Genomic DNA, 24230 nt, shown 5'->3' on the forward strand with positions numbered 1-24230 from the left:
TCACCTGTTTAAACACATTTATTATGTCAGCAGTGCATATGCAGCATTTAGTAGTTGACGTTCAAATCAAACAATGTACTATCAAATATTTGGGGTGTAGACGTTGTAGCCCTTCCAATAAATGTTGAATAACCGACGCGCCATGATAAAAAAAAAAACTATGAATGATATGGAACCAAGAATGTGTTAAAAAAAATGAAGCCACATTTAAGTGGTTAAGAACATGTCTCATTTTCAAAAGGTACAACGAAAAGCATCTAACCGCATGAGGCTATGGTATCGGCCCAAATGGGAGATCACAGGACTACTTTCAATGCCATGAGAAAATATCAGTTAGCCAGCCAGGAATTGTGAATTTTTTGCTTCCTGTGTGAATTACGAGCACTTGGGGTAGTGCCAGAGGTGTTTCAGATTCCCTTCTGGTTGATATGTCCTTAATATTTCATACAGCAGTCGATGTTTGGCTTCTTATTAGAGTCTTGTGGGGCATTGCCCCTGTTGTTCCAAATTGTATTAACAATTCAATTAAAGTTGGGTTTTTAGCAAGCCCGTTTGTGTTAGGGGCACTGTTCGAAGTGCCCCAGTAGCTGAAGACGATGCTGCAGTGTTCTTTTTTTTTCCTGAAATGGATTTTATATTTCATACAGAAGAGTCATTCAATTTCAGATTCAATTATTTTTGGAAAGATTTCCTTAGCGCACTTCCTGTTTTTGAAATGAGATGATATCTTCTCCCATTGAACTTCAGGGCAGAAATGACTGTGCCCCACAAATTCAGAATATCAAAAAACGCGTGGTCTAACAAAAACAGTTTGATCGATTCCATTGATGTTTAACGTAGCAATTAATTAGAGACGAGTTTCCAACAATTTTGTAAATCACAACAGTTTCGTTACAACGAACTAACCAAAACATTCCTTCGTTTGCATGTTAGCGCGCCGGCACGTGAGCGGCCAAACTGGCATGTCTCGTCTCACCGCGGCAAGCAAATACGCAGAGAAGAGTGGAAGACAGATATCCTGTTTGCGTCCCTGTGGCCTCCAGACGAGACATGTTGTGATGACAAAGGGGGACAGGGAAAATAAACAAAATGGAAGCCGCATGTTAGCTTTGGCGACACTTTCGCTCCGTCAGAATGTGACGCTTTTAAACAACACTGTGAGCTGTAATGAGAAACACACCGCGAACCCGTGCGATGCTCACGACGAGCACCTCTTTCCAACTAAAACAGGTTAAAATCTCTGTCATCTTTGTTTTTGTTAAACAACGATACCAAACAAAATGTCCGACTTCCTGTGCATTTGACTGCATAGATTCTTCAATGATGTATCACGATATCACGGCCAAGCTAAAGATTATGGGAAGAAGCTCGGCTTGTCTCATCCATTACGAGGAAGAGAAATGCCAATGAGTTAGACAAGTTTAGTAACATCACACTCGAACTGAGTATTTACGTGTATGGTATGAACAGATTATATGTCACGGGTAGTAGAAAGTGTGTGCTGGAATATCTGGTAAAGCAATTGCATTGCCAGAATAACACAAATGAAGACAATAACTATAAGAAAGGAATCTCTTTCAATAGGGTCCTCATAATAGGGCACAAAATTGTGCTGACCAGAAGATCAGAAGTTTTTAGAAGCGGCATCAGCTATGCCAAAATAGAGGTTTGTTTCCAAGATAGATCTCTCATTTGAAAGTCTCTATGTCCATCTTGTCAACCAAAACGGGTCCACTTGCCAAGGGTCAACAGCAACAACTATGACAACATGTCCAAGACCAAAGGAATGGATCGGGTGTAAGGGATTTCAAGTTTCGTTAGCGGAGGCATGTGACGCCAGCGTCTTCCACATGGCCGCAGTTAGTTTTGCCCCAACCAGAGAACTTGCACTCATGGATAGCGGCCTCAGAGCCGTCGCACGCTACATCGTCCATCCAGATTAGACCGCTGCCTAAACGGGAACAGAGCGATGAAGAAAACACATTCAGGCTAACGAATAGAGAAACATTTTGGTGTCATTTGGGGATTTCCCAATATTTAAGTACCGGTATGTATTAATTAACTTGGTACAGAATCAGCGTCCACGTCTGTGTGTTTGAGACTTTTGTTTTGTTTTTTCCTTACCTTGTCCGAAGCGTCCCGTCCTGTGGACCTCGGTGGCCCCTCGGTATCCCAACATCCTGCACACTACGTCGCCATCCTTCTTGTCCCACACATCATCGCACACCGTCCCCCAGCGCCGCTCGTGGAAGACCTCCACACGGCCCTCGTGGGGACCCGACCCATTCACCAGTCGTACCAGGGTGTCTTCCACTGAGAGGACAAAAGATGAAATGTGTCAGTACTGGGGGAATTCCCCATGTGCGGGACATTTGTGTACGACTAACAATTGTTAAATGAAATGTGGCTCGGTTTCAACCTTACACATCAAACGAACTGCATTCATTTTATTTTTTTTACTTTTACAAAAGGACTTTGATGTAATAATAAATACGATTCATCTGAGTCTGGTCTTAATCTGGTGGACCTGACAACCGAAATCAAAACATTCACGTTGCTGCATCTGTAAATGTTCACTCATAAGTCATATAATCAGTAGTGAAGGAGAACATTAAATGAAAATGTACATATTAGCTTAATCGCTTGGAAGAACTCCAACATGGCCTCAATCCAAAAACCAAAAGACAAAAACAGGAAACTGGAAAATACTCGCAGCTTAGCTTGTCAAAGACAAGCTCTGACAATGATCCAAATTGAAAGTACTGTTCAAACTTCCATATATAGGCTTTGTGCCGCTGAAATTCAAACCCTCCAAAAAAGGCTAAAAGCTAACATCGATATGCTAATATTCTCGCTCTGAAATAATTTGGCTAGTAATAACTTCCCCAAAATAATTAGGCTAGGTTAGTCTTAACTTCACCGTGTTATCATTGTCTTCCATTCATCTTTTTATGCATGTTGTGTATGTCACGCGTGCGGGCTAGCAAAATGCCAAAGGTGCTAACCATGCCCCACACTTCCTGTGTGACACAAAAATCCATCGGCACTTTACAAGAACATTTAGATGATGGAGAAAAAATGTGTACCATTGCATCACTGATTCTTTTTTTTTATTTTATTTTTTGTTCCAGAGTACTGGATATCATTACTAACATTAGCCTCTGATGTGTTTGAAGTCTTAATGCAAAGCAGAGCTACAAGCACAAAAGCGACAGTAGATCCGTTTGACTGAGGAGGTGTGTGTGTATGTATTTCAAGAGTGTAAAATTTTCAGTTCATAAATTCACCACTTAGTTGAGAATGACAAATTAGCATGGGACGCATCTCCAAAGGCTTCCATTCAAGTCATACGAAGGAATTATTTTGCAATTTTGTTGCTGACTATTTGCATTTGCTGAACTTCTCACACATTCGATCACAAAAAAAAAAAAAAATCATGGATTTAAAGGACTACGATTGATCCTCACCCGTTTTTTCTCCTCTGTCACCCTTGTCTCCTTTCATCCCTCGTTCCCCTGTTGACACAACACAAGAGGACATTGGAAGGCGTCATCTTGTTTTCGGCAGAATTCAATTTTTTTTTCCCCCCGCGACTTCCATATTGTTTGACTGGTGAAACACCACAGTTCACAGGGTTTCACTATGTGGATATTTGAAGCATCTGGGGTGCAGTATATGTCCTGGAAACCCTGAATTCGGGTCTAAATTAAACGGTCAGGGGCCACCAGCCTGCCTCGAGGGAAACAAAGTGTGAAACGGCTGTAAATGAAATTTCCTCCTGTTTGTGGTTTCTGCCTCCATTGGCAGCTTGAAAAGCAAAGCATCTCGCTTGCTTACAAAACAGACTTGTGATCCAAAAAACCGCGGGGCTGACCTTCAAATCTGTCGGGGGTGCCATTTGTTGCTCGTTTTCACCCGAGTGGTCTGTGGTTTTGTTTTTTTTCTTCAGACAACTGGGCTTTAATTTGGTTTTATTTTTACCTTTGGGACTATTGCCACACATGCCATGTGGTATTGCGCAACCCACAGCTTGACATACACACCCTGGATGTCCGGTGGGTGTCACTTTTTGGTGCACCTCCCAAGTTTTGCACCTATCATTGCCTTTCACCCACCTTTTGGACCGACGGGTCCGATATCTCCCTTTTCTCCTTGACTGCCATCGTCACCACTGGATCCTTTGATACCGCGAAGTCCCTGGATGCCCTTTTCTCCAGAAAATCCTGAAAGAGACATAAATACATACATATATAGTCAAGGTGAGTTCTTTTTTTTTGTTTGTTTGTTTTTGTAACAAAATGTGGATAAAGTGAAGTGCTGAGAAGACTTCCCACAAGATTTCAGGGAATTATTGTTCTTTTGTGCAATCTGAGGTCGTGGAGGTGAAAGAGGACCTGGGCCTCCAAGCGTAGGTTCTAAAATGTTTTTACTCGACTGGAAAAACCAAACAAAATGATCATGAAAACATGGCAAATGAATATTTGCCTCCACGTGCATCAACAGTGCAATTGGAGTCAGCAAGCTTCCTTACACCTGCATTTTCCTTTGGGGTAGTCCGTTGGCATGACTGTTTTAGAGTGCCTCATTGTCAGCTGGGAGTGCTCGCAAACCATGACGAGAAAGGCACAAGGAGGTAAAAAGAATTGAAGAACACGGAACACAGTCAGAGTTGTGGACCGGGGGTTTCATGTTGGTGTGGCCACTTTGGAGTGCCTCGTTGTGGTGGTGTGGCCACTTTGGAGTGCCACGTTGTGGTGCCATGGAAAAGCCCTATGCCAACCTGAGGCTTGAAGCATATATCCTGCTCAAACTATTCTTCATCAATTTTTTTATGGTGGGCGTAGTTTGAGCGCATTTAGCGGCCACGCCCACAGGACATTTAAAAAATTAAAATTGTTCTATATCGTTTGGGTACTTGTCTAATTGCCCTGTAACGTGTGCATACTTTTTCAATTAAAACGACGGAAATCCCGGCTTGGCCATTGTGTTCTTCCAAGTCGATCTTCATGGACCATTTGTTTTGCTCTGGGAACAGAACAAGGAACTTCCCCCCAAACTGTTCCCACAAAACTTGGACGCGCATAACCGTTCAACATGTTCTTGCAAATTGAACTGGTCCATTCCCAGCTTTCCCTGCGCGCCACCATGACATCATTGATGGACGACATGTCCGCATACACGCTCCAAAGCTTACCCCCGGCCAAAAAAGTGGAGAAAAACAGCGATATCTTTGCCCCAACACACCTCCCCGCCCTTCTACTGCCAATAAAATTTCCCCACTGTAATGAGTGTGAGTGTGTGTGTGCATGTGTTTACAGTAAGCACACTAGAGCTGCTCTGAGCTAACACGCTAATGAGGAACACATGTATGCTCTCGTGTTGTGACTGCTCCTCAGCAACGAGTCACAGACGTCTATCGGCATTAATAGACTCGGTGGACTCGATTTGTTTTGGCTCAGGTTGAGAGCACGAAACGGATTATGAACCAATTGCGAAAAATCCATAGCGCTCTTGCAGAGACCTAAAAATCGAAAATTGAATTTAATGGAAACGGCATTGGTTTGTTCCCGCCTTCATTTTTTTTTTCTTTTGCTTCGCGTCAATAAATATTGTGCTGCTGCTTAAGTGCGCCTTGGCCAAGTACAAGACATCCATCCTTCCATTATAAGACGTACTGATATACGTTGCGACATTTGCAGCTCCTCGGTGCTTGAAGTCATGTGACTCTGCCGACAAATGAGCTTTCACATGTTTCCTTCATGGTGGGATTACCTCCAACGAGACAAAGATGGATGACTGGTCATTTCGCGCGCTCACACCCTGAAGTCCTAAATCGTGTTTTTTTCCACCGTATAATTGTGTGCGCTGGCGTCACCATTACCGTAAGACAGCGTGACGACGCCAGCTGAGCAGCTGTGTTGTGCTTAAAGAGCGGCGGGGACTTTGATGCCACTCCAGTCTCAATCCTCTGGTGTGAAAACACACTTGAAGGTCAACTTGGGTTTTTCGCGAGCGCTTCTCAGCTTTCTTTGAAAAGTCAGCCCCAAAAGGCAGTTTACTTGGGCGCGCTGCACGCCAGCGTGCTGCAATGGTAACACTGCAACCCCGTATCAGGTTTTGAGATTCCACGGCGAAGAAACTAAGACTGTATTATTTTTATTGGACCACAAAAACATGGTGCGATTGTCAAGGATGAAGCGTATAGTTGCACCTGGAGTCAGTTTTCCTTCTTGGAAAACTCAGACTTCAGTGTCCGTTTACTTGGGCCTGCTGCATGCTGGAATGGTAAAACCACAACCCTGTCTTGGGTTTTGAGGCTCCCCATACATGATATTTTATTATTTTTATTGAACTACAAAATCATAGTGCAGTTGTCAAGGAAGATTACAGAGGAAATTCTAAACACAGGTATAATTAAGTATGATTGCAAAACACAATAAATTAGATTCTGAAAATTTGACATGGGTTCTTCAAAGATGAGCGTGGACCCGTTCTTTAGTCTAAAACTGAATTTGAGAATCCTCCGTCTAGAGGTTTGAAGTGGAAGAAAATTTTCCATATTTTGGGTGCATTTTTCCCCATGTTTTACACACAGAAAAACATCTGCAGATGGATTGCATCAAAGCACAGTTTATGGAGGGAGGAAGTCCAAAAACTTTTCATGGTTTTGCTGGCGGATTCGACAACATGGGGGCTTGTAAATTTTGAACCTGATTATAAGTTTTTGATTTTCTTCAGGTTTTTTTTTTTTGTGTGAGTGTTTTCCATTTTAAGAACAGAAAGAGAGCCACAAGGAATCAAAACAAACCTTCAATACGACACAGCATAACGAGTTCCTGGACTGTTTATATTTTGAGTGGTTAGACTTTGTTTTTCCACATTAGTCGGCTGTACTCACCTCTTAAACCGGTTAATCCAGGGGCGCCGGTGTGCCCCAGTGGCCCAGTGTCACCCTTCTCTCCTTTTGGTCCTGGAGGTCCTGCAAAATGACAAATATCTGTGAATGACCTGATGAAGACATGAATGAATTCATTTGGGTGTGAATCATGTGCAAAACGGTCAGACACTTTATTAGGGACACCGGCGACCTGTAATTCCTCCCTTATTAATTTAATAATGCCACAATTGTCTTTTCTCGCATTGTGGCGGGAAGACATTTGGTTGCCTAGCACAGTGACAGTCGCACCCAAGAGTTATTCCACATAAGTCTGCAAGTTGACATGCGAGAAGTTCACGAGTCACTAAGAAAATATCTCCTGGCACTGGACAGCTCCTCCACCCAGAAATGAGATTTACGAGGAAGGGTCCTATTAAGTGTTTTTAATGTATGACAAAGCAGGAGAATATTCACATACAAAACCTCCTGTTTATAAACCCCCGCCAAGTCAATTCTGAGATTTGTTTCAAAATACATCGCACATGTTTGAAGATAATTGCTGAAAACATGCACACACAAAAAAAATATATATATATATATATATATATATATATAAAGGAGTAAATGGTGCCTCATTGTCTACTGTGAGTGCATGCATATCTTGGAGAGAAGGCACAAGCAAGAGAGAAAAAAAAAAGTCTGGCTTGATAGCCAGCGTGTGAACCAGGGCTTTGAGCTGTGCGAGTGGCCTCTTTAGAGCGCCTCGTTATTGGCCGTGAATCCATGAACGCCAAGGAGAGAATGCGGAAAAGCGAAGGGGAAAAGAAAAAAAAATATGACTTGGCAGTCAGCATGTAGACCTGGGCTTTGTGTTTTTAATGGCAAGTTTAGAGCGCCTCATTGTTGCAACGTGGAAAAGCACATAACGAGTTATGCAAATACTTTACCAAGACAATTAGTGGCTAAATTGAGAGCATTTAACAAGGACAGCTACTCAAGCTACATCTGACCTTCTATGAAGCTGATGTTTTTCAGAGCCAAGGAGCGCTCCCAGTCTCTGACACGCAGGTCCTCGGTGAGGGTGTTCAAGAGTTCCATTTCGTTTCTAAGTTGCGCCTCCGTGTGGAAGTGGGTCACCCACAGACTGGATGTGTCCTCTGTGATGTTGCTGATCTGAATCTACAGAAAAAAAAACGATTGTAACGAGTCAGAGACATCAACTAAAAATTTAGATTGCGGTAAAATGCAGGCTCATCAGTCAAAAGTGAAGGAAAGAAGTAAAACCGTTTTTATTTTATATAGCACCTTTCACACAGCACTCAGATGCAGAGAGCGTTCCACTCAACCGTTTAGGCAACAAGCTACCATGTTTAGTTTTCACACTACAATGCTAGTTTCAACTATGTTAGCATTAAGCTACCATGTTCAGTCTTCATCCTACAATGCTAGTTTCAACTATGTTAGCATTAAGCTACCATGTTTAGTCTTCATACTACAATGCTAGTTTCAACTATGTTAGCATTAAGCTAGCAGTCCTTTGCTAGGCTAATGAGAATGGCAGTGTTGAAAGTACTTCAAATGAACATTTATGGTTATAAAAGAACACTGTGCCTCAACGTGTGTGGATTTGATTTCACAGTAAGCAAAAAATAAAAATAATAAATTACAAAGAAGGGCAAATAGGTTGAGGCCCTCAATGATGTCACCCTTTTTGTCCTCTGATTGGCTGGTCAGAGCCAAATTTGTAACAGCCAACTTTGAGCAGCAAAAAAAAAAAAAAAATCTGTAGCGATCTTCAACAAGCTTCTCTGGTGAATATGATGAATTTTATTTCAACTGTTCATGTTGTCAATTTCTGAGCTAAATATTGACCGTGAATGCATGACCTGCCGCTGATATTTGGTGCGCTCGTACCTGCAGATCGTGTATTTTCAAATGGTGAATATTGATGTCATTGCTGACGGTGTGATTGACAGCTCCCACCGTCCAGTTGACCTCCTCCAGCTTGTCCCTTAGCCCGGTCACCTGATCAGAAGTCTCCCTGTAGAAACACACACTGTCGTTAGCGTGTGTGGCGACGTCACGGTCGCCATACTAAGATAAATTGTCTAACATGAGCAGCAGGTTATGGTCGTGGAGCCAGGTGGAGGTGCGCGCCACCTCGGCAATCAGACCAGTCAGGTTCCTGCCGGTGGAGCTGCTAAACGATGACAGCCGTTCATCCAGATGCACCAGGTAGCCTTCGGACTGCAGGGAGTGAGCTTGCATGGTTCTCAGTTCCACCTCAAGGCTCTGGGAGCATCCAAAAGGAAACAATGAGGTTCTGGAGAGCTCCCTTGAGAACATTTCTGTCATTCAAACCATGTCATCTAAATTGGGGTTGTACCGAAGTATCTCCAGAAACAAGGATATGGACAAGACGTCACACAAAAGAAAAGAAAAAAAAGTACCTTGATGAGAATCTCTAGTTTCTGCAGCCAGTCGCTGTGGTTCTGGAAGAGATTCTCCAGCTTCCAGATGTTCTCCAAGAAGTCAGCCCGATCGGAAGTCTCGCCCAGCGTCTGCTGGAGCAGCCGGGAATTCTCCGACATGTGTGTGACGTTCTCCATCAGCACCTGCTGCCGCTGCGACCATGCCTGGGAGCGAGACACTGCAAGGGGGGGAACGAAACACGGCGCAGTTGTTGTTAAACATCTCTCAGCAACGGCGTGAAAGTCCCTAAATTCAAGAACCCGTCAGCATCGATCACTCAGCTGGGATCACGACGGTTGCACGTAATGGAAAGCAGATGTCGCGCTCGATCAACAGCGATCGGATTTGATTGCGAATTTCCACCTAAAGCTCTAGGAAACTTCTAGGTGCTTGTAGTTCCTGGAACTGAAACGGTTCAATCAGATGTATGTTCGGCGCAGATTTCTGTACTTTTCAAAATTACACTACAAGGTCTTTTTTTGAAACGGAGAAATTATCCTGAGCTAAAAATAGAAAATAGACAATAATCCCCGCACCCAATTATCCACACAATGATACTCTAAAAGCTGCTAGGCTAAGATTTAGTTCCAGGGACTTGATATTCACAATTTCCTTGAAATTTAGATAAATTCCGACAAAATTTATACAATGATTTGACATAAATTCATATCAGGGTAAACGTTCTCGAAAGAGTCTTGATACTTGGAATTAAAAGGCTCCAACCAGGTATGTCAGACCATGTCTCAAAGGTTCCTGGACCTCTAGAAATTACTGCATGACCACTTGGCACATAGGTACCAGAACTCAATTTCGACAGTAGTCCCAACACAAAAAGTTCCAGACTGAATTTCCTGTGATGCAAATGCGTATTTTCATTTGTTCAAGCCTGGAAAATATGGTCTTGATGTTGAATTTGGCTTGGGGGTTTTACTCCACTTTCAACACTTTCAGGAGGAAAATAATCAACTCGAAGCAACATTTTGATGTTCCATCCCTGTTTCAAAAGGCTTTCAATGCAGCTATTCGGAGGAACCTCCTAAAAAGCAGGAAAAACGGCTTCCTGCGTGTTGATTTAGCTGCAACCACCCCAATTTGCGCAACGATTAACCTTTCTTGTCTTGTGCTTGGCTGCGGCCTCTTAAATCGTTCCATTGACGACATGCAGCATGGCAACTATTTCCTCCCGCGCAAAGATTTATAAGATGTCGGCATGACATTGTCTATGCAAAAAAACAAGTTATTAAAAGGACAGGGAGTTGTCGAGGAGGCGGGGCGTGCGGGGTGGCTTCCCCCTTGGGGTCCTAAAGCACTCAAAAGAAGGGGGTGGGGAGGATGCAGAGGACCTCCACAAGAGAACAAATGAATTGCAGTTCATTATGCGTGTTAAGTTTACTCCAAATGACCCCAGACTGGGACGGCTAATTGCTAAATGATGGTCTGTCTGTGTTGCAACACATACAAACACACACACAGAAGCACACACACGCATACACAGGCACACACGCTCATGCTAATACACTGCCATATGTACAGTACATTAAAGTCCCTGCAATGTAAAAATAAGAGATCCTTGAAATGATTAAAAAGATTCCTACGCCGACACGATTACAGGTTTGAGCCACAAAAAATGTCTGCTTAAAAACTGGAATAAATTCTAATGCACCATCGCCGTGTTCTTCCGCAACGTGACAACGAGGCACTCGAAAGCGGCCCCTCCAACTTGAAGCCCCCATCCGCATTTCATGTCGGATTTAAAGAAGAAAAATAATAATGACCACAATTTTTCGACTGCTCTCCATGATGCGAGTATACTCACTGCTGACAACGAGGCACTCTAAAACGGTAAGGATAGCAGCCTATCCGAATGCAAGGTGCGTTCTCAGGGTGTACGCGTAGCTGGCTAGCTTACTGCAACATAGTTCTCAGTGGTTGCATGTCAATCCATTCACTGAACAAGGACAGCTGCTGCTCCAGCGCGTCATTTTTTGGCTTCGGGATTCTTGTGATTGACGGCCGTGCGTGTTTTCACCTCCTACGTCACATTTCAACGGCAAAATTGCAGAAGCAACTGGATCGGTCACAGCCTGTCAACATTTCAGCTTCAATGATGCACTTGGGATCAAAAATTTTGAGATTAAAAAAACCAAAACATTGCCCAACACGTCAATGTTTGGAATCTTATTGCCCTTGGAAACATCAACAGTTCTGTGTTGGAGTTGACCTCAAAATGTAAAAAACATTCAGGGATTATTGAATCCTGAAGCCCTTCCTACATGTCGCATTTAAACAAACGCCCTCCAGAGCAACTGTGCCGGATCAGCGTCCATGGTGACTAAGCACCGACTTCAACTCCCTCACAGTTTGGCGTTTATTTCATTCCATCTCAGTGTACGTCTCCCAATTTGAGGTATAAATGACAGTTGGACCACTTTTCCCAAACAGACAACAGGAGGCAAATAACCTCAGGAAAATGTAAAACACCACATTTGGGCTGAGAATAGCATCGGTGCCATGGTGTTGTAACCCTTTAAAAAAATTGGAGAAAACTGATGGAAGGATTTAAAAAAATAAGAATAATAATTATGGGCATATATTCTTTATCCTCCGAGACGAATACTAACATTACATCAGCTTATTTATAAGCTGTGACCACCCCAAAATCGGTATTATGTTTCCTCTGGGTGGCTCAAAGCACCACTGTATTGTTAATTAAAAAAATCTTTTATGAAGAATTAACTTCATAAAATGTCCTACGGGGGAAAATATGTTTGTTTTAGGGTACATTTTGGCATCTGCTGTTTTAAAACACACACCATCTGATTGAAATCACATGACTGCTTTTACTTACTTACATGCTCTGACATTCCACTTTGTTACCGACCATAATCTCACAGACATGTGAAAAGGGTGTCGCGCTTTCTGTCCCTGCGCTGTGTTGTATTATTCCATTGCATTGGTGGCATATTTTGGCTTGAAACTATTTTTAGCATGAAACCACAAGTCAACGAACAGAGCTTTGTGCTGCTTTGATAGCGCAGTGAACAGCACAGCTTGCTTCGATTAACATGAAGCGCGGCTTGGCACGGGTGCTAAGGCATGACTGCAACACCAGCAACCGGCAGGTAAACTGCAGCATGTGTGGCAGTTTTGCACGTAGCGTGGCTGTGCAAGTGTAATTCGTTTGGTATCACCAAACAAGGCCTTCAACCAAGGCTTCAATAATTGAATGGCGGCCAACTGTTGAATTGAATTGAACTTTATCCTGATGCAGTTTAATGTTTGAGCTTCAAAAAGATATCCGCTTAAACCCTCTGGTTGGTGGAATATCCAGTACCTAACCAAGTCTTTTCTACACCTCAACAACGAGGCACTCTAGACCAGGCATGACACTTCAAAGTCCCCCTCCACTCTCTGGTTGGAGCTTCCCTCCAATTTTTTTTAATCCTCCTTCCTGCTCTTAGACCATCATCTCTGAGTTGTGCGCGCACTCACAGCAGACAATAAGGCACTCTAAAGAGGCCACATCAGCACAAAGCTCCAGTGTTTGTTTGTTTTTTCTTCATTTTTTTAAATCTCCCATGTTTTTACTGCCCTTCCACCCCTGCATTTCTCAATGCAATGTGCATTCGCGTGCGTGCCTATGTGTGTGTAACTTCCACTTATGTAGCACTCCCACTGCGGAACCTTTGGACGTTCTCCAGACACTTTTGTTGAGCGGAGAACTCGGCGCACATGACTGGAGGTTTTATATTCTCAGTCAATTTAAAACTGCGTGTGCACTTCATGGAGTGTTTGTTCAGATTTGTCTATTTGGTGTGTTCCACTTTGTTTGGGAAACATTTTTTTCCCCCCAATGGAAATCACGAAAATATCAATTTCAGGGTCATGCTGTTGCAGTGATGAAACCTTGATTCACTGCACATGCAATGTTTTTGTCACGTCGTTTTTATTTGACTTGATATGGTAAAAGAAATATCACTAATGGATTACGTTGTCGTGAATTAAATGATAGGAAACGTCACCAGCCACCCACAGCATAGTCAGCACTCAGGCCAATCCTGATAAAAAAAACAACTACAGAAATGAATCATGACACAACTATTACAAGGCGGTTAATCGTGAAAAGACCGAGGCCAAACTTTGGCAACGCCTGCTTTCATCGCATGTTTCGCGACTATGCGTGCACACGTTTCACATCCAGTGTTCCCCATCAAAGTGTGAAACTAATGAGGTATCTTTTTGTCTTTTTGATCATTTTTTTTCAACGCGACAGTGTCACGTTTGCCCTCACATCTGGTTCACATCGCGACCCGCCTTGTGTCTTCGTCCGTTCGGTTTTTGGACTTCAAAAGTGGCTCGCGTTTGCACAAAGATGCGTCACATGTGCAGCGTGTATGTGGGCACACGTGTCGGCTCGTGAAATTGGTACAACGCAGATGCCTTCGCGCATGAAAGTCACTCGAGAGCAGATGTCTAATTGGAGCAATTTTCCTCCCTTCCAAGCAAAATCAGCAAACGCCTGACTGTCAGATGTCTCAAAAAGATCACCCTGAGTGATTATCCTGCGGTGTGGTACACATATACCCATAAACTAGCCTAATTTGAACATTTTTCCTCCCTTCCGATTAAAGTTAAAGTAAACAGGCCACAGAGCTACGAGGAAGTGTGAGTTGCTACGCATTGCAGAGCGGAAAGAAGGAGCAGCAACAGCAAAGTCAACATTTCTCTCGTGTGAAGCTTTCCCACATTTGAAAGTAAAGAACAGAGCGAAACATGGTGGCAGCGCGTGTGTAGAAATTGGCGACGTGAAGAGGGGGTTGGACGAAACGCTAGCTCGTTAGCACGGAAGCTAACCGCGGACGTTAGCACGGAAGCTAATTGCGAAAAGTCGCTACGCAGCTGGAACATTCAGGGAAAAACGGACCACCTCAATGGCAGTTATGGAGTTTGTGGAAGCAATAGCCACTAATATAGACAACAAAGAATTTACTGTTGGGGTTTTCCTAGATCTAAAAAAAAGCTTGTGACACAATAGATCACAGTATATTATTGAAAAAACTAGAAAGATATGGCATTAGAGGTGTATCTTATAAATGGATAAAAAGTTATTTAGAAAACAGATATCAGTACGTGCAACTCAACAATAAAAAAACGAATCAACTGAAAATCACTCATGGAGTTCCTCAGGGGTCAGTGCTTGGTCCAAAACTATTCATCTTATATATAAATGATATCTGCAAGGTCTCAAAACAATTTAAATGTGTCCTATTTGCTGATGATACAACTTTCTACTATTCTGGAATAAATCTGAAACAGCTCCTGACAACCGTAGAAAACGAATTAAACAAATTAAAAAACTGGTTCGACAGAAATAAATTGCCACTTAACCTGAAAAAATCGAAGTTAATTGTTTTTGGCACAAGACCAATCAAACACCAAGCTAAAATTATGGTAAACTCAATTGAGATAGAAAGAGCGTATGAAACCAAGTTTCTCGGATTAGTAATAGACTCAAAACTATGTTGGAAGCCACATATCGATAACGTAAAAAGAAAAATAGCCAAAACCGTAGGGATCCTCTACAAAACCAAGGAAGTGCTAAATAAGAGATCTTTGTACACATTATACACTTCATTATTATTACCATATATGACCTACTGTGTGGAAATATGGGGAAATGCCTGCAAAACAAACACACTCCCTATTCTCAACCTACAAAAAAAAGCAATTAGAATTATTAATAGATCAAAATATACGGAACCCACAAATCCACTATTTATCAAATTAAATACGATGAAATTTTATGACCTGGTTGACTTTAAAATCGCCCAATTAATGTACAAAGCACACAATAACCTGCTCTGCCAAAACATTCAGAAGTTTTTCAAAATTCGAGAAAGCAGCTATGATTTAAGAGGTACCAATTTATTCAAAAAACTCAAAACAAGAACAAACATCAAGCAAAGAAGTGTATCTATCAAAGGTGTTAATCTGTGGAATAATCTCGAAACGGACCTGAAAATGAGTAAATCGCTTGCTGAGTTCAAAAACAAATTCAAAAAAATAGTACAAACAACCTACATCAATCAGAGTTAAAATGATAAATTCAAAACATTAAATATAATGATAAATCAGAACTAAGTTGATAAATAGAGAAAGGTATATAAATATCCATTATGAATACAAGAGAAAATTGACACAAGAGTGTCAGGGTGTGGAAGTACATAATCCCGATACAAACCAAAAGTTGTAAAAATATCATGGTTAAGGGTAAAGTATGAGCCTTAATGGAGACTTCTTTCTTCTTACTTTTTTCTTTTCTGATTGATATAAAAATGATTTATTAGATACAATCACATAACGGGGTAGGACTAGATAAGTTTTTTACTTCTTCCTTCTTGAGTGATTATCATGTGGTGTGAGGTACACACTTTGATAATCTGGCCTAATTTCAGCAAAGTCAGCAAAGACCCAGTTGTACAACATCTCTGAAAGCTGTTCCTGCAGTTTTCTTGCGGTTTGGGGTGACTCAAAGCAATTTTATAACTTTTCGATTAAAGTCAACCAAGGCCTGATTGTCAAAATCCTTTAAAAGATTATCCTAAGCGATCATCATATGGTGTGGGATACACAAATATCGAAAATCGTCTCCCTCCCCCCGCCCACGCCGATCAAATACAGTGAATGACGAATTGTCGGATGTCTCAAAAAGATGATCCTGAATGATTATCCTGTGGTGTGGAGTAAAAAGCCATTACTCGCCGTTTCCAGCCTGTGCTGTCCAAATGACCATAAATGGGCGTACGCTATGCTGGTCTAATAAATGTCGAACTGATCATCTTACAACAGGGAGTAAAGTATGCTTGGCTGTTTTATTTGTTGGACTGCAGACATTTAGTGTTGTTCTTTTTTGTCAAAATTGACTTGTGATATGTTACATGATTTCCTATGGGGAGGAAGGAGTGCATTTGGATGCACTTTAGTGGTGTCACTGTACATTCCTACTGCCTTTTGATTATCATAACGCTGAGGGTTAGTGTCACGAGCGAGCCAGATGTCGGCCTTCGACGTAAAGACAAATCTATTTGTTGGGGTCGTGATTCTTAATCAAAGCTCACTGCTATCTGGCATGCCTGCCTGCTTGCCATCATCACAAGCACCACGCTTATCTCTAAAAATGACATGTTGAGAAGGGGCCAATTTCAGGGCAGTGTGGGTGGGGGTGTGAGTAATGAGTCAAGTGAGAATTCAATCCAAAACCAAACAAGACTTTGGGGGGGGGGGGGGGGGGGGTACTGCCAAACAGACATGGGCATTTTTTTACATGAGCATGGATGTAGAGGGGGCCCACTGGGAGCGGTTCTGGAGCCACTTGGCACACAAAAAGCCGCTTTGATTGCTTGTTCTTCAGGCAGCTCATTTAAAGGTCCTAAATAAGAAAAGACTTTCTCACACACACACACACACACACACACACACACACACACACACACACACCGTCCATAATGTCTCCGTCGTCTTGTCTTCCCTCGTATCCTAACAACATTGACATTTGGAAGGAGGCCCCCCGCTCATGGTGAAAAGCCATAAAGTCACACTCGCACACACACAAAATCTGGCTACGGGGCAGAGAAGGCACCCAGCCAGGGTTTTTCCAAGGGGGGGGGGGGGTCACCCTAATTAACATACAGAATCATAATGTACACAAAGCGGGAGTGATATGAAGGAACATTTACACCGCAAGAGGGGACAAAAGGATTTGCCCACAAAATTTCCCTGAGGATCTCCGCGTAAAATGATGTCGCACCGATGTATGGATAGTGGACTGTTGATGTACCAAGTCATACACATGAGCATCGACATAAGTCTTGGGACACCAACAGCCGGCAGTGAGGGGGACGAGGATGGCTGATGGAAAAATAGTGAGCTGCAGATGTATCTCTGAGGAACACCACTGAAATTGATGCCTTATGTAAGGATGGATAGATTTTTGAGGGTTAGTGTGTGAAAAAATGCATATACTACATACACTTGGAGGACATGGAAATAAGTAATAACACCCCTCGTGTAAGAAGTGAGGAAAACAAGGAGGGTTGCGACAAAAACAATGGACCTCAAACATTTCCCTGTGTAACACCGCTCAAAATGATTTCTCACTGAAGGATGGATGCAGTGTTGTGCAAAATTATGACATACAGGAGACAAGAATATAAGTATTGGGACACCTACAGTAGGAAGTGGGGAGCATGAAGGGATTGATCGAAAAGTAAAGGACCTCAAACATTTCCTTAAGGAACTCAATTCAAAATGAGTGTTGCGTACAATTTTGCCTACATTATGTCCACTTAATGGGACTCATAAAGGAGGTGAAAATGTTATCTAGAACTTAAATCATAGCGTGGTGGGTGGCGGAGGAGGTTTACATTCCAAAACATGGCCCCACTTTTGAAGAGCAACCTTCGCTCTCATCATTGTTAGCAAGTCATATTTCTCTGGACGTGACTTGTTTATCCTACGTGTGTTCTCCACGCTAACATGCGGCACACGGCTACAGTCACACGGAAATGAGTTTCACATCACGCATCCCTACTCCCTCCCCCCCACCCATTCCAGTCACACGCCTCGAATGTGCGCATGAGTGTGTCCTTCATTGGGAGGCAGAATCATGTTCTGAGGTCATGTGCACAGAAACTAGAGATGGACATGAAACTATTTCCATGTGCAAACTTATTCATCACAGACATATGCAAAAAAAAAAAGAAAAAAGAAAACGAAATCCAAGCCTCCTCTGGGAGCGCAAGGCTAATGCGAAATTGTAGAAAACCATAATATATCCCACCGTGCGTATATGTTTATGATGTATTATGTAGCATAACAGCATGACGTCTCCCGATATTAAACTCTTCACGTTTCCAGAGGCTGATTCTTGGTGATCTGACATATTGTCACTTCTCTATATAAAAATCGCATTTCCACATGTATTTGTCACTTATGGATTGATTTCCACATGTCTTTAGATATGTTGTTTTATTATTTTATTTATTTGACTTTGTTTGCAGCAAGACTCTAAATACAGCTCAATACATAGTATTATATTGAATAATTTCAAAATAATTTAACAAATTGAACAAAGGCATTTTTCATTTGAAAACGTATTTCATTTCAAATATTTTACAATACTTTATCTGAATTACATGCAGTACATAATTTGAAAAAGATTTGAATTACCGTAATTAAGCCACATTTAATTAAAAAAAATAATCATTTAAAAAATAAAATGTAACTATATATCATTCCATTTATTAATTAAGCCACATTTTCATTTAAAAAATAAATCATTAAAAAAATATAATGTAACATCTCATTTCATTTAAAACATGATGTAATTTCAATTAATACAGAATACATTACTTACATTGTAACTAATTTGAAAAAGCAATATGAGTAAAATGACTTCACGATACGTCATTGTAATTTTAACGAATTAAATTCTGAGTTTTAAAGAGGAAGCTCTATTTAAATTTGAAGTAACTGAAAACAATTATTCAAAGTAATACAAACTTTGCTTGATAACTTGAGGTCATTAAAAAAAATACACAATTTAAAATCTGAACTAATCCAAAATATACAAATGTAATTTTAAGCATTTTAAAATGGGTATACAAACTTTTAATGCACCTTTTTAAAAATAAAGGCCAGCTAGGTTACCCTAGGCTTATTATCTCGTTGGTGTTTCGCCGTCAAAGCATAAAAGCTAAGGTGTTTTTAAATTTGGAACAACAAGAAGGAAAAGTCGCTATACCTGCCAGGCACAGTCCGAAGATGGTGAGCAGCACGAGTACGTAGAGAGACACGATGGCGTACTTTATGGCCGCCAAAGAGGTGAACTGAGCGCAACACTGACCCTGTTTCCTGCGCCGTTTTCCAGAACCTGATCGTGGAGAGCCAAAACAACAATCAATCCAAAGCGTTTAGTGCCAATGGCTAACAGCAAACAGTCAACACAATGAGACATTTGGCTTCCATAATGCGACACATTGAAAGTTTGCTTTGGAAGTCGGCCCGTCCGTGTCTGCGGTCAAGAATGCTTTACAGATTAAAAACATCAGATTACTTTCTTCTGGGAACAAATTTGACAAAGGTTGGGGCCATGTGTTCAATAAAAATGATATGTGATCATTTTACATGTTGTACATACATCCACCTGAAGGCCAAATGTTATTAAAGACATAATAAACACGTCTTCTAAATTTGACACACCACAGAGAAGAGTGTTGTTAACTAGCTTGGCCGAATTTTTATGATCAAAAGTATATAAATCCCACACCTCTCAAACCCTGTGGGGCTGCACACACATACAGAATGTAAGAGCTCAACTACGAATGAACTACATGGTCCATCTGTTCGTCAAAAAAAATTAAATGTGGCCCCTGAAGACTAAAGCATGGAACAGTAAAAATCTTACAGTGGACGCGACCTCACAGCAGCATGAATCTATTTGAACCGTGACCGACACACATGCACACGCGCATACACACTTCCCTCATATGATCAAGAACACACTCAAGCGGAGCAAGACAAACACAGCTGTTGCAGAAATGTGAGTGTGCGTGCGTGCGCATACGCACGCATGCACACCACATGGTTGGAATGTAAAGAGGAGCTAAAGTGTCAAGCTCAGCAGGTCGAGAAGAAGACACGACAACTTGGCATCATGCAAACATAAGCAGGAAGTTCACTTTTAAGGCAGAAGTAGCTTTACTTCCTCCTAATGTAAACGCTTGCAGGTTAATGGAGGGTAGTTTAGTTTAGCATATGGGTTTTACACCACCTCACATATTGTTGCAGTAACATTTCCTATCCTACTAATCTTAAGATAAGGTAGTTGTGTCGTATATGTGATTGATTGGGAACAGGAAATTGAATTCATCACTGATAGAGCTAAGCTAAACGTCCAGCTTGCGTTTGTATGCTAAACCAAGCTACCCACATCGTGCTGAAAGAGATGGATGTTAAATGTTCCCCGGCTGTTGTATGCAATGATGACATAGTCTTTCATACTGACAGCTGTTTTCATGTTTTTTTTTGTACCACAAAAGAAAGAACTTTAACTTCTTAATGACAGCTATAGCCCTAAGCAAAGGCCCCCACTGCTTTTGTATGCTAAGCTAAGGTTGAGGCTAAGCCACATTATAGGCCGACTGAGAAATGGCCGCCATCTATGTGAAATTTTCTAAAAAAAACAAACAACAACAACAACAAAAAACAAGGAATCAACACTTCAAAAGTCGATAAAATACTTGCTGTTGTAATGGTTTGTGTAGCCCCAGGAAGCAAGTTCAGTGTGCCAACAGCTGATGTAGCTAAGCTAACTGCTTCCTTGGCTTCTCATGCTAACTCGCTGTTCATGTTCTATTAGGTCCTCTGCTACTATGCTAGGCTAAGCTAGCCACTTCATCCTGAGAGTTTTTTGTCTCAGCCACCATTCTGTTCGAGTTGTGATACGGCAGTAGCGTGTGGCACAAATCAAAAAGTTAAGGTGTTTATGACTGACAGAACAAATTTTAGGACAAGCTAAGCTAACGTGATACCGTCTTAGCCTCAATTAACCCAGAAAAACGTTTACGCTCAGAGGAAGTAAAGCAACTTCTGCATTAAACTGCACTTTGCCTGGGTTCATTTTCTTGCAAACTTCCTGTTTACTCAATCTTTTTTTTTTCACTGTGTGTGGGGTTTTTTTTCTTTTCAAAAGACAAAAACATTTAAGGGTTCTCCTCTTCCTCCTTACCTTCATCGCACAGGTTGAGCTTGGACAAGTTTTGTCCCTCAAAGGCGTCTTCGTACATGGACACGTTTTCCCGTTCCTCGTACGTACTCAAGTACATGGCCTTGTTCTCCATCTCCTGGCTGGGATGCAAACACACACACACACACAAAGTCACATAGAATATGGACAAAGATGTTCCAAGCAAAACAAAATCAAGGAGGTCCAAGTGGAGATGGGTCGGATTTCTGTGCTTAACCTGGTCCTTACATTCCATTTCTTTGCCTTCGAGAAATACATCTCTGGGAATTACGGAATGCATATTATATGTATTTTGAAGAAGTTTACTTCACGGGCAAAGACGAACTTTGTGAGCGCTTCAGAGGCGGTGAATGCCAAGGCGTACTAGATCTCATGAACATTTAGTTAGATTTGTTTAAAAAATAAAAAAGCAATTTTTTAAAACAAAATTGTCTCGACAACACTGTTCACTTAGCGACCAACATTTGGGTGACCTCTCAAACATGAGTACACTCATTAATAAGTCTCAAGAACATGTTGGCCATTTCCAGGAGTCCTTCAAAGACAGAAAGGATTTTATTTGATGGCTAACATATTTGGACTGAGATGGGTGATACCAAATAGGGACATTTTTGTGATTTTGCATGCGCATGGAGAAGTTTTATGATTCCTCATAGACAAGTACAGTTTAAAAGACAGTTTTACTTAAAAACATGGAATGTTTGAAAATCGGTCCCCGAAGCCAGTTTCACTTTAGCACCATGAAATTTGCTGAACAGGTCAGTCATGAATCAGCCCACCATAAAATCTCCAGAAGATTTGCTCAAAAAGTCGCAGCATGCCTGCCGTTTTGCTGTCATTTTAGGGTCATTGTTACGATTTGCTTCACAATCTGAGCGACCTCAGGAAACAAAAACTAAGGTGGCAATTGCATGGGCAAAAATTCCCAGGAGGCCGCATTGGATTTGGCGCAGGGGGAAATGTACAGGGGTCGACAAAGCACTCAGTCCTGACTTTCTCATTAAGGCAAGCAGAAAGACAGTTGAACTGAAACTATTAAGGCTGCTAGGAGATACGTCCCCTGAACCCCCACCCTCCCCTCCCACACACACACGCACACACAGACACACACACACACACAAGTCCTTGCATGAGTGCTTGCATTCCCCGTGTATCTGTGTGCATGTGTGGTAAAGGATAGTGGGAAAGCAAAGAATCACTCCTATATGGAACATTGTGCTGTCTCATGTTTGACAATTAAGTATGAATCATCATGAAATACTGAGGGGTTTTTTTATCATTATAAGAACAGAAACAGCACAATCCTCTACAAAACAAAACGTTCCAAGCTGTAGTACCATGCAAGAAATGAAACTAATTGTAGTACCATGCAAGAACGCCATTAAGTTTTTAATGACCCAAATGCCAGAAGGAGTGGTCTAAATTGTATAAGTACATGTTTTGTTTGGGGGGGGGTTGGGCCACATTTTCACGATACGTCAAATTCTCAGGTGATTTTGTTGTGATTTTCATAAGAACGCTAGTTTTCCAATCACGGGTCAGCTTGTGAATGTCACACGACCAAACAGGTGAGCCGTGATTGGGTGTTACCTGTGTCATGAGCAACTGTGATGTCATTATCAGCTGAGAGCAAGTGTATTTTTTTTATTTTGGAGATGGGGAATTATAAATATGTTTCCTCAACGACATGGGATCCCCAGATGCTTGCGGTTTGGCACTTGCAGATTCACCGATTTGTTTCCAAAAAAACAAACAAAAAAAAGTTTTGTGGAGAGGGGGAGGCAGACAACTCCAGTTTCTCATGAAGCTTTTAGCAAAATGGAAGCTTAATATGTTTTGGTGAGAATTTTTAGGGTTTACAACCCCCCCCCCCCCCCCCCCACACACACACATTTTTTTCCAAAGCATTTTAATGAGGGCCAATTATTTTCCTTATTCTCAGGCCAGCACACATTTTCTCCATATTTGAAATGTCATTTTTCTGTGTTAGATCTGTTTAGGAGGTGCAATGTGCCCCACGATGTGAAAACTTGCCCAGTTATTATGCTGACATCTTCGGCCACTTTATTAGGTACACCTGCGCAAGAAGAGTGTGGACAATTCTGATTGATCAAGGAGTATTTCATGAGTGAGGCTCAAAAGTTGTTTCTCATATGTTGACTCAACTTGACGGGCAGCTGTACCTAATGTAGTGGCCCAATTTGAAAAACTTTATTCACTCACCTCATCAGCTGTCATCTGGGGGACGGAGAAAGCCTAAAAATAAGGGGCACAGCTCCAAGCTCTCATCCTCCGCCCCGCAGGACCACAAACCCAAAGTCGCAGCTCCACAAGTACACGCCGTGGAAGGACGCACCGTGCACGGCCTCTCCTCCTCCCGCTGCAACAACAGACGGTCGGACTATAGCGGGGGAATAAGTGCAACCTCCACAAAAACCACCACCGCGGTCCACGTGATCCAAAAAGTCAAGCAAAGTCCAGCTGGTGTTCTTCACGGGAGGACAGACTCCATCCTGGGCTGTGTGATTGCGCCACCTAGTGATCATCTGTAGCATTTGCATAGCATTTCCGTACGTTTTAATTTGATCGATTTTTAAAATATATTTTATCATATATTTTATATAACCTGTATTATCAATTTTTTAAATGTTTATATTTTTAAATCAGAACTAAGTATGCGAATCTTAATATTTGAGAAGTTAAATATAGATTCCGGCTCTAATTGAGAGTCATCAATTTGGGACAACCCCAATCTCCTGCACAAGCGAAAAGTTTCACATTGATTTGAATTCATTTTAAGAGTTTCAAAGTATCATTTAACCTCAGGTTTGGATTGAAAAGGAGGGTTTCAAATTCGGTTTAGGTTTTCAATTAGGGCAGGTGTGTCCAAAGTCGGTCCTCAAGGGCCGCTGTCCTGCCTGTTTTCCAGCTCTCCCAGGAGCAACGCACCTGATTTAAATAATCTGGATTGTTCTAATGCTGCTTCAGAGCTGTCTGATGATCTTATCATTTGAATTAGGTGTGTTGCAGAAGGGAGAGATGGAAAACAGGCAGGACGGTGGGCCTGCAGGCCTG

At 41.8% G+C, this 24230-nt stretch overlaps 1 protein-coding gene across 1 annotated transcript; it reads right to left on the reverse strand.

The window, feature by feature from the left end:
- LOC147187836 (scavenger receptor class A member 5-like) lies at positions 1 to 23586 on the reverse strand. Its single transcript, XM_086101037.1, has 12 exons — positions 23379 to 23586; positions 21138 to 21256; positions 19152 to 19280; positions 9328 to 9527; positions 8991 to 9169; positions 8792 to 8918; positions 7888 to 8056; positions 6899 to 6979; positions 4116 to 4223; positions 3468 to 3515; positions 2125 to 2313; positions 1 to 1951 (listed from the first exon to the last, which is right to left on the reverse strand). The coding sequence occupies exons 1-12, from the start codon at positions 23381 to 23383 to the stop codon at positions 1818 to 1820; spliced, it is 1488 nt and encodes a 495-aa protein (XP_085957163.1). The 5' UTR covers positions 23384 to 23586; the 3' UTR covers positions 1 to 1817.
- Positions 23587 to 24230: the final 644 nt, after the last annotated feature.

Source organism: Hippocampus guttulatus, chromosome 20 (assembly GCF_054856545.1).
Source record: "Hippocampus guttulatus isolate MCC_2025c chromosome 20, RoL_Hgut_1.0, whole genome shotgun sequence".
Lineage (NCBI taxonomy): Eukaryota > Metazoa > Chordata > Actinopteri > Syngnathiformes > Syngnathidae > Hippocampus > Hippocampus guttulatus.